The sequence below is a fragment of the Neurospora tetraspora genome (assembly GCF_033439725.1).
Source record: "Neurospora tetraspora strain CBS 560.94 chromosome Unknown B0H65scaffold_9, whole genome shotgun sequence".
Lineage (NCBI taxonomy): Eukaryota > Fungi > Ascomycota > Sordariomycetes > Sordariales > Sordariaceae > Neurospora > Neurospora tetraspora.
This window is the reverse complement of record NW_026944391.1, coordinates 734,770-751,751: the sequence shown is the minus strand read 5'-3', so window position 1 is coordinate 751,751 and position 16,982 is coordinate 734,770. Positions and strand designations below refer to the sequence as shown.

The 16,982-nt window shown below is 52.0% G+C and overlaps 5 protein-coding genes across 5 annotated transcripts; 4 read left to right on the top strand and 1 right to left on the bottom strand.

Moving 5' to 3' along the window:
• Positions 1-198: 198 nt before the first annotated feature.
• Positions 199-1,798, top strand: B0H65DRAFT_335305 (uncharacterized protein). Its single transcript, XM_062823557.1, has one exon. It carries the CDS (start codon positions 601-603, stop codon positions 1,621-1,623), a length of 1,023 nt encoding a protein of 340 aa, XP_062677027.1. The 5' UTR covers positions 199-600; the 3' UTR covers positions 1,624-1,798.
• A 915-nt stretch (positions 1,799-2,713) lies between these two features.
• On the top strand, positions 2,714-4,661 carry B0H65DRAFT_533995 (uncharacterized protein). Its single transcript, XM_062828990.1, has 3 exons — positions 2,714-3,526; positions 3,590-3,708; positions 3,879-4,661. The coding sequence occupies exons 1-3, from the start codon at positions 2,988-2,990 to the stop codon at positions 4,418-4,420; spliced, it is 1,200 nt and encodes a 399-aa protein (XP_062677026.1). The 5' UTR covers positions 2,714-2,987; the 3' UTR covers positions 4,421-4,661.
• On the bottom strand, positions 4,656-8,822 carry B0H65DRAFT_533992 (DNA replication regulator SLD3-domain-containing protein). Its single transcript, XM_062828989.1, has 4 exons — positions 8,156-8,822; positions 6,688-8,096; positions 6,102-6,631; positions 4,656-6,048 (listed from the first exon to the last, which is right to left on the bottom strand). The coding sequence occupies exons 1-4, from the start codon at positions 8,402-8,404 to the stop codon at positions 4,877-4,879; spliced, it is 3,360 nt and encodes a 1,119-aa protein (XP_062677025.1). The 5' UTR covers positions 8,405-8,822; the 3' UTR covers positions 4,656-4,876.
• Positions 8,823-10,374: 1,552 nt separating this feature from the next.
• B0H65DRAFT_335219 (MAP kinase) lies at positions 10,375-14,920 on the top strand. Its single transcript, XM_062823556.1, has 2 exons — positions 10,375-14,059; positions 14,117-14,920. Exons 1-2 carry the CDS (start codon positions 10,522-10,524, stop codon positions 14,665-14,667), a joined length of 4,089 nt encoding a protein of 1,362 aa, XP_062677024.1. The 5' UTR covers positions 10,375-10,521; the 3' UTR covers positions 14,668-14,920.
• An 890-nt stretch (positions 14,921-15,810) lies between these two features.
• B0H65DRAFT_480161 (uncharacterized protein) lies at positions 15,811-16,403 on the top strand. The gene has a single exon (XM_062827563.1). The coding sequence runs from the start codon at positions 16,072-16,074 to the stop codon at positions 16,282-16,284; it is 213 nt and encodes a 70-aa protein (XP_062677023.1). The 5' UTR covers positions 15,811-16,071; the 3' UTR covers positions 16,285-16,403.
• Positions 16,404-16,982: the final 579 nt, after the last annotated feature.

The window sequence follows — 16,982 nt, the reverse complement described above, 5'->3', positions numbered from 1 at the left end:
AGTTATTCGACTCCTGGTATCTGGTTTCTCCCCCACAGTTCAAACAGTCTACTTTCATCATCGCTCCTCTTGCTTTCGAGTTCCTCATCCGCTTCATCAAGTCAAGTCATATGGTAAACAGAGTTGCTCTCTGAAATCAAGACCAGCTCAATGACTTCTTAAAAAGGTAAAACATAGCTTGTTTTCTCACATCCACCCTTCACCTTTCCCATCGCCTGTATTAAGCCAAGCATTGTATAGTACCAACTGCCAAGACGTGAGCCATATGTGGAAAAACTCAACAGGACCACGGGTCTAAGTTCAGACAAAGATTTGACACTTATGATCATATCTGCTCAGTAATCTAGTCAGACCGATCAAACCTGCTAACAACATCTTCATCAGACATTGTTGCGCTTGTCATATCTACCAAGCTCCTTATTCCGTCGGGTTAGGCCGGTCTGGCAGCTGGCAAGGAAATCAGCATTCTCGAGTCTCCATCAAGTCGACTTTACGAGCGGCATCGTTTCTCTTCTACGCCTTGTTTTTGTGAGAAATACGGCAACCCGTCTTCAGCTTTCATCTTTTTTTTTTCTCCATACCTCACTTTATGTCCCTATTATGCCCCCAATCACGACCGTGACGAGGTTTGTCCACGCCGTTACAAATCAGAAAAGGGGAGAACCATTCGATGGCGACGATGCCACGAGTCCAGACACAGGAAGAAAGCTTCTCATCATCATCCTAAGCAGCGCAATCCCAGTCGTGGTTCTCTTCTTGGCGGCTGTTGTGCTCTGTCTATGCTGGAGGAAGAAAAGACGGCAGATACGAGTCTTTTCACGAACCGTTACACCTGTCGACGATGAGGAAATTGCAACATGGAAAACCCCAAAAAGTGAGGAGGCTTGGTTTACGACCATGGACGACACCGACGTAGATGGAAAGAGCAGATCGGCAACAGGGGATCGTTTGAACACCAGCCATGGGAAACAATCATCAACAAGCTCGGTAAAGAAACCCGCAAGCGTCATCGTCTACGTCAACCCTCAAGACCAAGCAGCTGGAGAAACCCGGAAATCACTCGACGAGGGCTCGCCTCGGCCCGCCGCACATAGCACCCACAGCGGCTATTATGGAAAAACGAGCATCGACCACACGCCACTACCACCAACCCCTATCCTCGCAAGGGCTCCCAACTCCCGAGCCGGGCTCACAGACGAAACGGTCCCCGGCGATGTGCCATGGATACCAGCGCCCAAGCGCCAGCCCTCTCGGCTATACAAGCTACCGCCAGGTGCACATGCTGCCGCCGCATCATCACCACGTCCGAGACATGGGAGGAAGACGAGTTCAAAAAGTAGCACCAGCAGCATAGGCGGTTACTCAAACTATATCAACTACAACAACTACAACAACAACAGAGCGGCATACTACCGAGGCGGAGGAGGCTACACATCCGACACAGGAGGAGGAGGATTTCCCGGGCGACATTCCATCGACCACGCTCGCACCAGCAGCATGCGCATGCACCATTCACGTCTTCACTCGGGGGTGACGGTTCCTCCGAGGCTGTCGCTTGGCGATGATGCGCTTTCGCGGAGACAATTCTTGAGAGAGGAAGAGATCGGACGGGCGATCGGGTGATGATTGAGAAATACCGATACTTACTTACTCTCTCTCCTCCGTCACCATTTCCGTCTCCGTAGGCTGGAAGCCATATCAACTTTTCACAGATCGTTTGATCTACCTACCTCACTCCTACACACACCGAGGTGCTGGAAGCTACCTCACACATTCACACAGTTCTTTGGATCCGAGGCCTAGTTATGCCTTGGGCACATTAATGCTGGCTCATTGCCGAAATGCAGGAACATTTTTTATTTATTTGAAAAAATTTTTTATACGGCTTTTGTTTTTGTTTTGTCTTCATGGATGACAGACAGACAGCCTAGACTGGCTGTTGAAAATTATCTTTAGGAACGAGAGGATACTTTATGTGTTGGATATACCCTTTTCTGAGAGAACGTTCTTACTCTTATTCTTTTTCGCGTTCCTTTTTTTCTTCCCTCCCCTACCCACCCATAGGGTCAGTTTGGAGGACTGTCACTAGGAGAGAGAGGGACGTCAATTTAAACACACAGTCTCAACTGACTGTGTATGTCGCTCGGGTCTTTTGGTTCATTTTTGTCTGATCAGGTTGTATTGGGAGGTGTGTGGGTTGTGGTGATATTTGTGTGTGGTTGTTTGCGAGTGAGAAGCAAGCGGTGATAGGACGATACGGGATTTTGATCATGAATTTGACCCAAAATCAGACCTTACTTCAAAATAATTGCGTCTTAACGGTGAATGTTATCTATTTTGACTTCATCGTTCCAAGCATTAACTACTGAACGTGAAGAGGAAAAGAGTGAGAGATGGGCCCTCACGATGGTTGTTGAAGCTTACAGTCCAGTGCTGGTTTATGTGTTAGCCCGGTACTCCAAATGAGACTTTTTAACCCGTCCGAACTGCTGCGAGGACACGTTAAAAGGCAAAATCAACTGGTAAAATACATTGCTAAGGTCTATTTTAACATACTTACACTCAGATATGGCAACTGGTGTGGGTAGGATGCAAAAACTGGTTGTTGGAACGCCCAGGTAAGTTGACCAGAGGTCTCGCGCTAACAAGCTGCCGGGGCCAACTCGAGGCCATTCGGGGTTATTTCCAGGGGAAAAGACATTGGTTCGTGCGACACTAACATCCTTCACTTTACGTCCCTAGCTGTTTAACGCGTCCTCGGGTGACGCGCCGCAATTTTCTCCGCATCCCATCCATTGCTCCTCCCCCACACTCCGCAGTCGCAGTTGAAGGCATTTTGTTGTACTCCAAGCGTCTACTGGACTTCAGCACATTTGACCCCTCCGCTACGAGGATCAACAACTACCGGCATTGTGAACAGCTCGTCCCGAATTCAACCATCGACGTGTGAGCCCTCCATAAAACAACTCCAGACCACCCAAGTAACAATGCCACCAAAGAAGACCGACGGTACTCGTCGCAGCGACGTCTCTGTAGCACGCTTCGTCGTAGCCGACGAAGACATGACAATGGCCACAGGCGAACCAATTCTCTCCGCCAACCCAGCCTCCGCCCTCGCCGCGGCCGCCATCGAGCGGGATGAACCTCTTCCACCTGTACTACCCACAACATCTGAAAAGCAATCCACCCCAGCACCTTCTGCCGCTGCCGGCCGCGCCTCGTCAACCACGGGATCAGCAACAGGAGGAGGAGGAGTAGGACCAACATCACCATCAGAGTCTAAGCGGGGAGGAGGAGGAGGAGGGGGATCAGAGAAGGACAAGTTGGAACGGGAAAAGGAGCGGGAACGGGAAAGGGAAAGGGAAAAGGAGCGCGACGCCATCACAATCGAAGACCTCACGCTTCCGAAATCGATCATCACCCGTCTTGCCAAGGGGGTGTTGCCGTCGAATACGCAGATACAGGCGAATGCGATTTTGGCCATGACCAAGAGCGCGACGGTTTTTATCAGTCATTTGGCTAATGCGTATGTCTTTCATTTGTTTTTACCCTACCTATGCTTCCACTGACTCTGACCCTGAAAAACTAGTGCAAACGAACATACCGTGTCATCAGGAAAGAAGACCATCATGCCGGCGGACGTGTTCAAAGCCCTAGACGAGATCGAGTACGGGTTCATGCGGGAGAAGTTGGAGGCTGAGTTTGCGAGTACGTTTTACATCATCCATCCATCCAACAACCTTCGTTGTCCCTCATCTTTCCCCTTCCTTCGCCATGTTCCCCAGCCATTTTCCAGTTCAGGAAACCAGCACAGCACAGCACATAGCGTATCTGTTCCTGAAAAACACGCACTAACCACCCACACAAACAAAAAACAGAATTCAACGAAATCCAAACCTCCAAACGATCAGTCTACCGCAAAAAGGTAGCCGCAGCCAAAAAGGCCGGTGGCGGCGGTTCCGGTTCCGTTTCCGGTGCCGGCGGTCCTGGCAGCGCAGCCGGCGGTGACGGCGACGATAAACCAGAAGGAGGAGAAGCAAATGATCAAGCCGACAACGACAACAACCAAAACCAAAACCAGTTCTCCGCTGCTGCGTCCGGCGCAGCAGGAGCGACATCGACAACAGACAGAGAAGGAGGAGGACCTCGGTCGGCCAAGAAGGCGAAGGTGGACACGTCGTCAACAAAAATGGAAGTAGACGGAGAAGAACAAGATCCGTCGGATGCGGAGACGGTGCCGGATGAAGAGGTGGATGATGAGGATGAGGAGGAGGAGGAGGAGGAGGAGGCGGAAGAGGAGGAGGAAGATGAGGAGGAGGAGGATGGGCAGCAAGAAGGAGAAGAGGAGGAGGAGGATGATGAGGAGGAGAGGGCGGGACCGCCTGATGAGGATGAGGCGCTTGATGATGATAGTGATTAGTCTAGTCACTTCATGAAGTCAGGGGTAGAGGGGACAAGAAAAAGGATAGGAAATGAGGGGAGAGAGGGGTGGAGAAAAGATGATACCCTGAGTGAGGCCCATCATCCATTTTATATATATACCGCCGTTCTTGTCTGCGGGGAGCCCAGGGGAAAATGGGTTCGAGAATAATATGGCTCTACCTACCTAGAAACGACATGAACATAACAAATCAAGATGCCATGAAAGCAAGATGTTTGATATTCATCTATTCTCATATGTATCATCTATCTCCGTGCAGCCCTAACTGATGCAGCTACCTATTCGACCTTCTCTTCTGATTCCTAACCGCTGAAACTTTCTGAATGTATGCAAATGCCTTATTGGGTATGGGTATGGGTATGGGTATGGGTATGGGTATATATATAAATGCCATCCATGAACAACGGACGCCCAACAACATAAAGTCCCCCAGAATTATGCCAAATCATCATCTGTATCATCCCAGCCCAAGCGCTGGTATATGCTGACGACCGGCGATGATGTGTCCTCCTTCTCTTTCTTGATTTTGGTAACTCCTCCTCCTCCTACTCCTCTACCCATACCATTGCTACTGCGACGACTACTGCTGCTGCTGCTGCTACTGAAAGGGCGGTTATTCTCACCACCACCCCCCACCGTCGTGGTGGAGGTAAAAGCACTCGTCGGAAGCCTAGATTTAATCGGGGTATCATCAACAACAACTCCTTCGGCGGCGTTGGTACTACTCGTCGACTTGGCCGCCGTCTTTGTGTTGTTGTTCAGCGGGGTCTCGATGAAGGCAAACCCAGGGGAGGATGGGAGGAAATCTGCTGCTGCTCCTTTATTACCGGAGCGGTTGCCGAGGGGTGTTGGAGGGACTAGGTGTTGCTGCTGCTGCTGCTGCTTTGCGGCCCTATTAAACAACGGGGGCGTAATAATCGTCGACCTTTTTGCAAAAAAGATCGGAGAGGACGAAGGGATGGTGCTGTGGGTTAGGGGATCGACGTCTTCCTCCTCCACGATCTGGGGCAGTAGTGATTGTTGTAGGGATTTCCGATTTCGCATAATAGGAGTTCCCTGAATAGCTCCTCGCTTTCGTTGAGGGGTTCTTGCTTGTTGTACCTGGAGATGATGACTCTCGGAGGGTCGAGGTACTGGTAGTTGTTGCTGCTGTGTAAATCGCTGTTTGCGCATTGGTGTTGTTGCTTGAACGTGTACGTTCACGGTCTTGGGCGGCGGTACCGGGGTCGCCTCCTCCTCGACTTCCTCCTCGTCGATTTGAGGGAGCGAGAGATGTGGGACGGACTTTTTCCTTAGAGGAGTCTCTTGCACTTGCTGCTTGCGCGGTGGGAGCTGTCCGCCGGCTTCATTCCCTCCTTGAGAAGATGGGTTGTTGGCGCCGATGTTGGGGGTGGTGGAAGTGGCAAACACGTTGGTGAACTTGCGGGGTAAAGTAGACGCAGGGACTACTGAGGCGCTAGACGGTATGGCGGGACCGTCGTCCTCTTCGAAGAGATGATCCAGATGTAGAGGCTGTGATTCTTTGGCGAATACGTCCTTGAATCGATTGTTCGCGGGAGTGGCCTTGATTTGCACGCCGGCGGCTCTTGGTTGCTTTTTGTTAAGCTCTGGCAGGGTGTTAGTCCTGCTCCATAATGACGGGTATCGAGAGATTACTTACTACTCTTTGGCTGAGCTGTACGTCTCTCAGCCTCCTCTACAATCTCTTTACCAGCCAAGGCCCGGTTTGGCTTTTTAAGCGCAGAAATGGCCTCCTTGAGCTCGGCCTCGAGACGAGCCTTCTTTTTCGCCTTGGCGTCTTCATTGTTTGCCAAAGACCCAGCGCTCCGCGAGAAGATGGAAATGTTCTTCTCTTTAACCGCTACAGCCTCGCTCTTGGGTATCATTCCCAACAGGGGCTCACTGCCCTCTCTTTTCAGGCCCGGGATGGCAGTGGCACTTGCCGAGCGCAGCAGTGCGATCGTCCCAGATGGACCCCTTGAGACACTTCGTCTCATGCGCTCATTGGAGAGCACACGCTGTAGAGTTCTTTCATTCTCCTTTTTGGTAGCTGTTACTCGTTTCGCAGGGGCCCCAGGCTTTGGCTTGGATGCTGCGACTGTTTTCGCCTTTTCTTTGGGGGCTTGTATCACCGGACCGCCTAGCTTGCGGTTGATGGAGTCGCAAAGCTCCGGTAGACGAGCAGAGAAACTGTCGTGGTTTAATCAGCATCCGAGTTATTCCGACGGAAATGGGTCATGACTTACAAGGGGACGATGATGTCGACACAGAAATCTCGCAAAGGATCTGAATTATTATTCTCTGCTGACGCCTCTTGTTCCCCAGCAGAAGGCTGTGATTCTGTCAAAGCCTTGACTTCGTCTAGAGTTGTGCTCTGCCAAATGCAGAGACGATCAGCATGCATATCCAGCAACAGCGCTAAGTTGGCCGTCTTGTTCTTCTTTTTGTTTCCTTCTGGTTTGATCGGTTCTTGCGTATCCAAGCCCGGCAATTGGCTGTCCTCTGCAGCTTCTACCGGTCTGTTCAGAGGCTCGAGAGCCAGTATCTCGAGTATTATGATCATCTGCAACTGAGTCTCCCGACGCCGTAGAGCCGAGATGTGGTGTTTGGCCTCTGTCGCCGCCACCATTTTCTCATCGTCTTGTATAGTACTCGGCTTGTGCGTCACCCACCATCGCTCGATATGCTCTTCTTCCGACGGATAAAGTCCATCCTTGCCAAGCTTTGGTTTTTTGACCCTCTTCTTTCTGGGCTTCAACCGTGAACGCGCTTGCTCGGAATCCTCCACAATGGTCTTCATTTTGCCGATAACTTCGGGGAGAGTCTCCCGATACTTCTTGTCTATCAAAGCTGTCGTCATAACAAGACTTCTCAGAAAGTCAATGAGATGGCTCATTTCGAGGTTCAAGTCGCAGTCTAAGTGGAAAGCCGCTCGTGCCCTAGAGAGCGGCCCCTTTGCAAAATACGCCAATGATCCCTTTGAATGATATAGAGCTTCAAAATATTGCATCCTGATGTTTTGGAAAATCCCTTCGGCGGTTGGTTGCGACAATACGTCTTCGGCAGGATGTGGAAGAGCAGCTGGCAGATCGGGTTTGTTCAACACTGTCGGTACCTCGGCTGGTTCCGCGAGCGATTGATCAGGACTCCCTGATATTGGTGTAGGCAGCTGAGACAGCTCAGTAGTTGTCGTGTTGGATCGCTTTCGAATGAGCGACGACTGGATCTCCTCTATCGCAAGCTTTCGACGCTTCGTCTCCTTGTACATTTGTGGTGTGATGAGGGGCCCTGGGGCGGCAACCTCCAGCTGGGATGGCTTGCAACTTTTCATCCGTTGGCTCGACACGACCGTTGCGGACTGGGCCAGAACATCAACGTCAACCCACGACCCAAGCTTGCATAGAATGTATAAACCATCGCTTTCCCGCTCAATCGCATACAGCATGCGATTAGCCTCAGATCGGGCAAGAAGTATGTTTGAGCCCAATCGACCTTCAAGGTCCAAGATCTTAATACGCGATTCGTAGAAGCGACTGGGAGGGAAATCGCCCTGCGGTTGGGAAAGGTCGAGGGCGGACAGAGGCAAGTGTTCTCGTGGAAGAAGCATCAAGGGGGATAGAATGCGCGGCTTGTCGGTTAGACTGGAGGGATGTGGCTAGGAAGACAACAGACGGTCAGTTACTTGCAGTCACAAGAAGAATGGCGCAAACATACCTTGAGCACAACGGAGGCCTTCAGAAGGCCATCTCCCGCTTGAGAGAAGCCAGTTGGCTCCCTCTTGCGCTTCCTGTCATCAGAGGAAGCCTGACTCTGTCTTGTAGGCGAAAGTTGTTTTACAGGCGATGCAGGTAGTGCTGGAAACGGTAGTCCTGTTGCGGCCGTTAAGGATGGCGTCGGTGCAGATATAGATCTTGATGACGTTGGACGTGACGCGCCAGAAGTGCGTCTAAGCGAAGAGGACATATCGATATGTTAAATATGTTCGCCATTAATGTTGTTGTTTGTTAACTCGTTTTGAGGATGGACATGGCGACTTGGATTAGGCTCAATGGGTGCGGAATCCGTGGGAATCGAATAAAGCTGTGTCTGTTTTTGTTGCTATTGTCCCGCCTTGATGGTCAGGTCGCGCTCGACGCGCAATGGTGAATTTTCCAATTAAACTACGCGTCGCGCTTAACTGCCAAAGCGTCATAGCTGTGCGCTGCTAAGGCGGATGTGGCCCAAGCTCGCGCCACATGTACGCAGTAATTCTCCGTGTTGAGATGATCACATTGATTGGTTCAGTTGAAACCTGAGCAAGACTGCGGCGCGCCCCGCAATTTCGTGTGGCTTAGCAGAAGCTGGAGTTCAAGTTGTCCGACTGTCAGACAGCAGAGCTTCGATCCAATCGCAGGTCGGACGGGGAGATAGCCGGCCAAATGCTTATATCTGGTACGGCAATTAACAATTCCCATCCTCCGAATCTCCCAGGCAGATACGATGGCAAGATGGTCTAGATGGTTCGATTCCATCACGATGTTGTGGTCAAGTGCGCGGTGGCAATTCCCGATCGATCATGTCGGCCGCGTTCAATGTCCGATCCCCCTACAGAATTGAGATCTTGGGCGCTCTAGAGAGATCCCTCAACTGGCTCTGAAAGTGGAGGTTGATCAAAGCCTTATGCCGTCCCGTTCTACCCGTGCGAATCCCGCGTGAACAGCCCCAAACAAGCACTGGCACTCAGGGCACTTCAACGTCGACCATCAACTGCCACTGGCTCGCGCAAGCACGTGCAGGTGTCTTGCTTTTTGCGCGACCGGGACTGGCAGTGACTGGCTACCAACCGCATCACCCCCAGTCAACCCAGTCTTTTGCCAATGTCATTCCCGCTCTTGCCCAGAAAGCGAGGCGGCGGGTGATACGGTAGTCACGATGCTGCAGGTGTTCGCGAACAAAGTCAAGGCTGCAAAAGAGAGTTCCACCGCGAGTTGGAGTGATAGAGCCAAGAAGCAGCCAAGACAGAAGCACTAACACAAAGACTCGGCCAACCTCCAACCTGTCCCCAGTTTCTCCCCATTTGAGTTTGAAATGAGAGATTCTGGTTGGTCACCGTTGGGGTGCTGCTACTGTGGGCTCGTTAGTGCCGTCGGACCCACCCCGGATTATTAAGATGCAGCTTGAGGAGTGGAAGGTCCATCCGGTTAGTAAGTACCTACCCGACCTCTAGGCTGCCCCCTACTGGCACCTGCACTGCAAAGTAGGACTTTCAACCGGCGTTTGAATCCAACCTCTCTCCACCTTCTTTCTCTTCTCTCTTTGTGTACTGCTGTCCGACCGCACCCATTGTTTTTCTATGGTGGGACCGGTGCTACCTCACAGTACAGACCGCCTGATAACTGCTCCTTACCTCCGCACTGCGGTGCCCCTGGCACGGACCGAACTGGACTAGGTCGGACTGGTGGTACTGTAGAGGTACCTACCTGACCTAACCCCGACCTTACCTAAAGGTCCCAACTGAAAAAGGCGGCTCGGGAAACATCGCTGCATCGCTGCATTCATCCCGACGCAAGGACTCCCCCTTTTCCGTCGCCACTAGGGCCACAGGCCGCGACAATCTTCGAACCCGAAACACTGGATACAGCCGTTTTCCATTATTTACGCCGCCTCTGATCAATTGATCGATCTCTGACGGCCCTCCCCTCATTTCTGGCTTGCACCCCATGGACAGGCAGGGCCCTGGTGTCAGCTTTGTTTCCCCAAGCAGTGGGTGATTTTGCTGTAGCCTCTTCAGCGAGACAGACATACATTCCTTGACCTTGACATCGACATCGACAACGACTCCCACCGAAGGCAGACGACGACCCCGACGACCATCATCCTTTTTAACGAGCACGCCGAACACGCGACGCATACACACACGCACACAGCACACGCAGCCACTGAGTGAAACCGGTCTTCCGAAATTGACATCGACACCGCCATCGACCGCGACCGCGACCGCGACCGACCTCTCCGGACGGACGGCCTCGTATCGCATCGGGCGGTGAACCGTCGACGACCATCCCGCTGACGATTGACGATCCAACCTCTTCTCATTAAAAATGGCCAGTGAGCTTTCTCCCCGTGCTGTGCGCTTCTCGCAGACGGACGACGACCCGATTGCCCGGCCCAAGACCGTGTCCCGACCGATTCCCCATACCAATGACTCGGATCTGTCCATTTCCTCAACGGACGCCCACGATGATCACCACGTCCGAGAGCAGATTGACGAGCTGGGTTCTCTAAGTCGATATGTCGACAGTCATTCTGGCTCGGTGCCTTCGCTGGTGCCCGGGTCCCTGACCAGCTCCCTGCCCCTGACCAATGGATCAAGCAGTCGCCGCGGTGCTAGCTCCGAGACCTATGCCAATGGCACTCCGTCGCGACCACAGCGCCCCACCGCCCCTGCCAGGACGCCTTCCAACACATATCAGCCCTACAACCAGCGCAGGCCCCCACAAGGCCCGCCTTCGTCCTACATGGCCAACGGTCCCCATGCCCGCGATGGCTCCAGGCCACGCCCCTTGGTCGGCACCTCAACCTTCCGGGCCCAGGAGAGAGAGTATGTGCGCAGATTACGTCAACAGGACTACAACAGCGACTACTTCGACGCTTACGGCTCCGGTGAGCAGTACGATTCGGATTCCGAAGGCGAGACACCATCTTCCGAAGGCCCGTTCGACAGCTACGATGATGCGCATATCATGTTCGTTAATAACGAGGACATTCAGATTACCGAGGAAGACATAAAAGACCCCGAGAGCCGCGAGAGACTAGAATGGCACGGCATGCTGCAGGCTGTGCTCACCGGTGATGTTGTGAGGCAAGAGAAGAAACGTCTCATCGGCTCCAATGACGAGGACTTTGCAAAGTCAGCCCACAATGTAGAGCTCTGGCTTGGGATTCGGGCAAGGTTATGTGGTAGACATCTGCCAGTCCAGAAAAGGGTTGTCGAAGACGCCCGTGCAGCGCTGGACCGATCCATCAACGACATTGTCAACTTTGCGATTGCTGGAGAGAGCGAGGCAGGGAAGCCGCCATTTGAGCAGGTTCGCGATGTGGTTAACAAAATCGAAAAAATCGAGAGCCTCTATCCGTCCAGTAGGGAACTCATGACCGCCCTCAAGCCTGGTGTTTATTCCGCCTATCAGGAGACCTGCGACGCAGTGATATCATGGTACAACGTCAATGAGATGATCAACACGGAGCTGTCGATCCTGAAAAAGTGGGTCGGCAACGATGCTCTCGACTTCTCCCGCACCAAGGAAAAGTCGCCCAGCGGGAACGGTCTCAGCGATGAATCATCCTTCCTGGATCGTCTCATGAAGGAGGAGGGTCTCAAGTCACTGCACGAAGACAATGGCTCGGAACCGAAAAGCCTAAAGAAGAAGAGCAGACTCGACGGCATCTCTCGCGTCATTACCAAGGCCAAGGACACACTTATCGAAAATGCCGAAGCCTTCCAGAAGCGCCATCTCCCGCCTTACATCGAGGAGCTGCTCACCCTCATCAGTTTCCCTTCCCGCCTCATTGAGGAGATCATCAAGATGCGGCTTGCTTATGCCAAGAAGATGAAGGACTCAGCACAACAAAACCCCATGATGCAAGATCAAATGATCTCGCAGTTCCAGGTTCTTCTGAAGCTCGCCATCAAGATCAAGTGCGAGTACCTGGAAATCGCTCGACCGGAGCCTGGTTGGGACTTGCCTCCATGTATCGACGAGGATTTCGACCGTGTCATCCTGGATGCTCTCAAGTACTATTTCAAACTGTTGAACTGGAAGCTCAGCGGCAACAAGAACACCTTCAAGGAGGCCGAACTGCTATTCCAAGAGTGGGGTTTCGGAAACGAAATCGGGCGTTACTTGACACACGGCGATGTGGAAGTCGCGGAACAGTTCAGTTCTCTAACCTACAAGGCCTGGAACCGACTGAGCCAAACTTTTGAAAAGGAGGTTCAACGAAGGCCAAAAGAAAGCGTGGCTGAGATGACTAAGCGATATAAACAGATCCTAGACTCGGTTCGAGTTCGGCAGCGAATGCTGCAGCGTTTCTCCAGGATGTTGAGCGACAACTATGAGAATGCATGCGATTACACTATCGCTTTTGGTCCTCAAATGCTCCAGCAATTGTACGACCGCCTGATAGAAACGGGCCATTTCCAAGTTTACAGTAGCAGTCCTGAACACAAAGACATACTCATCATTGCCTCCCCGACACTTCATAATCGCGACGATGAGATCCAAGTGCTGATGGGCACTTTCTCATATGAGGCCGCTATGGAGGACCCATCTGATCCCTACCTTCTCATCATCAAAGCCGAAGATCCACCACAGTGGTTCGGGCCAATCCATACCCTCAGAGTCCGCAATGAGCCTCTGGACATCAAGTTGGGGCACATGCGACTTATTGCCGGCGGCTGCCAACCCAGACTGTTGAATGCGCGCAAGACCTTCATCGACAGGATTGATATGCAGGTCGACCCAGTGGTAGAGCAGAGGTCAAACCTGCAAAAGGTCAACATCAGGCTCATGGAGATCCGCAAGGTTGCCTTCAAGCTCTCGAACGCTTTCATGGACAGTGTGGAAGCCATCCGACGACAAACACGGGGTCTCAATTGCCAAGAATTAATCCAGACATGCTTCATCTTCGCAACCGAGTTCGGCCAGCGGTCTTTGCTGTACATGGACAACAACCGACGCACGATGAATAACCTGAAACTCACCAAGCTTGCTTTGGACTGGGTGAGCTTCATCTGTGACGACTGCATCTCCTCGGATCGGAAAACCTTCCGCTGGGCCGTGCAGGCCCTGGAGTTTGCCATGGGAATGACGCGTGGAAGACACATTCTCGCCCTCGGAGATGACGAGTATGCGAGATTGAGGGCCAAGGTTGCCGGGTGCATGGCGCTTCTGATATCTCACTTCGACATCATGGGTGCCAGATCCAGCGTGGCCGCCCAGGCGGAGAAGCAGCGCTTGGAGGGCCTCGTCAACCAGATCAAGCGCCTGAACAAAGGTCAAATGTTGGATGACAACGAAGCAGCCAAGTACTACCAAGATCATCGCCTCGAAGAGTTGGCAAGAGTCGACAACTACAGAAAGGAGATCCTGCTGCAACAATCTGCCATGGGCAGAGTCCTGGAAGCTTCCAACGAGGTGGATCGGTCGCTTGCATGGCTCTCCTCCACAGCGACCAACTTCACCATGAGATGGCAGCAAGGTCACTTTGTGGGCGGTGGAACTTTCGGCAACGTGTACGCGGCTGTGAACCTTGATACCGGCCAGCTGATGGCCGTGAAGGAGATTCGCCTGCAAGATCCTAAACTGATCCCCACTATTGCTGGTCAGATCAGGGATGAAATGCGGGTTCTGGAGACGGTCGACCACCCCAACGTTGTTTCTTACTACGGTATCGAGGTCCATCGAGACCGCGTGTACATGTTCATGGAGTTCTGTTCCGGAGGCTCTCTTGCCAATTTGTTGGAGCATGGCAGAATCGAGGACGAACAGGTTATCATGGTTTACGCGTTGCAACTTCTTGAAGGTCTTGCGTACCTTCACGAGCTGAAGATTGCTCACCGCGATATCAAACCAGAGAGTAAGTTTGCTTTCCCCCTAAATGCTTAGTTGCTCTGTACTAACTGCGTGTTAACAGATATCCTCCTCGACCATAACGGCATAATCAAGTATGTCGATTTTGGTGCGGCCAAACTCATCGCCCGCCAGGGACGGACGTTAGTACAAGACCTCACCAGCACCAAGCCCAACAAGTCGATGACAGGCACGCCCATGTACATGTCGCCCGAAGTGATCAAGGGTGAGAATCCCGGTCACTTTGGAGCGGTTGACGTCTGGTCTCTCGGCTGTGTCATCCTTGAGATGGCGACTGGCCGAAGGCCATGGGCGAACCTGGACAACGAGTGGGCTATCATGTACAACATTGCCCAAGGAAACCCGCCCCAGCTGCCCAGTCAAGACCAGCTCAGCCCTGAGGGCATCGATTTTCTGAGACGCTGTTTCATGCGGGATTCCACCAAGCGCGCAACCGCCATGGAGCTGTTGCAGCATGAATGGATCATGACCATCAGGAACAGAGTTGTCGAGCCTGCCACCCCTAGTAGCGACGCAGGTTCGACGACGAGTCAAGGCGCGCTCAACCCGGCAAATTCTTCACGGAGCAGCTTTCCTGGCGATGGAATGTACTGATGATTTCTGAAATGCGAGTCTTTCTTTTGTAACACAACAAGCAACAACAAACATTTCATCCTTTTTCGAACGGCGCATGCGCGGATACGATCGATACCCCCTTAGCTATCTATATTCATTTGGTGATGAGAGAGAGAGAGCGAGACACCACTCAGAAGGGCTGTGGAATTTTCGACGAGGTTGATGAGGCAAGAGGAGAATATAGTGGAGCAAGCAAGCAGCCCTTTGGTTGAAGGGGCTGGCTGGGTCAGCAACGCTGCTTCGTGGTGGTTGTAGGGAGCAGGACGGAGGAAATCAGTCAGTCAGTCAGGGAAGGGTAACAAAAACTCAAAGGACGGGCAAAAAGATGCAAATTGGAGTTTTTTCTACTACTACGGAGGAGGCATTCGATAATTCGTGTATAGGATAGGATTACAGGAGGGGTAAGCTGCTGGGACGGAGGTTGCTTGTACGTGCGTGTTTTCAGCATGGTTTGAGTGAATGGCCGAATAACGTTTGTGAAATGGATGGGTGGGCAAAGAAGATGTTCTATGAACCAGGTCGATTTTGAAAGTGTGTGTGTGGTACGAAGGGAAGGGGTAATCAGGCAAGCGAGCGCTGGTGGACAGTCACTTGACGATTATCCAAAATGTCACCAAGCAAGCAAGCATAGAAAAACACATGTAATATCTTTTCTTCGACCACTTATGGTTTCCCTGTTGGTCATCAACCACGACGGCAGTTCCGCAGGTAGCGTGACGACTGGTGACTACTACTACTCCTACTACTATGCAAAAGTAATCTATCTTCCCGTTCGCCACTTAACATGGATGTCAACACCTACTACTATGCCCTTCATCTAGATTTCGTACCCTGCAGGGTTCGTTCGACTTCTATTCATTCGGTAGATAGTTTCCCGGTCCGCATGTTCCCGTCACTTTATTACACGGCATTTGTGGTACGGCATTCATAGATTATAGGAAAGCCCCAACCAAGGTGTTACTTACAACCAGCCGAACGGGACCGGTAGGTACTATATCACGCAAGCTTGCTACGGTACGGTACGGTACGTTCGGTACCCGCCCGACTCGTTCGGCACTCACTCAATCTACATAGTATATCTGTGACGAACCCTACCTAGATCCTAGATCTGAACTAACGTACTACGGTTCGACGGTTCGGTTCGGTTCGGATAAAGACAGACGGACTAGACGGAACAGTAACCTGAGCCGAACGGGCCCTCGCCACACACCGCCCGCCCCTTCGACGCCCCTTCGACCCGAACGGGCCCCTTGGGCTGTTTCATGTATAGTTCCGGGTGTTATGTAAGGAAGGAGGGAGTTCGGGAATAAGTATGTATTGCCAAGACGTGATGTGCGGCGGGTGGGTGCTGGGTGGGTGGTAGATATAAAGGGGGGCCGGGGCATGCTAGTGATTGATGACTTTGTATTTTTTCTTCATTCTTTCTTCATTTTTTTCTGCTGGCATAATACCTGTCTGTTGTCTGTGGGGGTGAGGTTGGCCTGCCTGGTGTACGACCTGATGTACACGAGGTGTGGGTGGGTGGGTATTGGCATTTTAACCGATGAACACAAGGAAGGGAACAAACGAAACGAAACGAACGTTTCAACTATTTAAAGACGGATGACACCACTGTCTGTGTACACCGGGCGATGGATGGATGGATGGATGGATGATCAACCGTTGATTCACGGCGGGACGAAGAACTACACCGACCAACCGGGACCGTACAACTGCTGCGAGTCAACGTGCGTGCATGGGAAGGAACGTTTATCGCGCCTGCAGTTTCCCAAACACAGTTTCAGCGACAAGTTCGGAGGTACCCAGGTAGGTATGCCAGTTTCGTTTTCATTCCATTCATGCCATGCCAATCTCGAGCCATTCAGGCCCTGACATGCTCCGACATGCTTGCTCTCTTTGGCATGCTCTAACTGTTAGGTGCCACTCAGTAGAAATGGGAGCGACACATTTAAATGGGTGAGTTTTGTTAGCAGATAGATGTGTCATCCCCATTTTTAATAGCACCTATCTTGGTATGCTCTGTCTGGCGTGCAAATTACATCCAATCCGGGGATCGTTCGGGATGTTTCTACCTACCTACCTACCTACCAACTTGTACATATCGACACACTAAAAGCCTTCAATCAGTTCGGTTCCCTTCCCTTCCCGAGTCTCGTGACGAGTCAACGAATGTTTGGCATGACAATCGAGCGCTGCGAATCGACTTGAAACACACACACACACTGCACGCACGTTCGGCATTGCGACACTGACATTCCCGGAGGTTCGTCCGGTCGGCATAGGTAGTCGGCTGA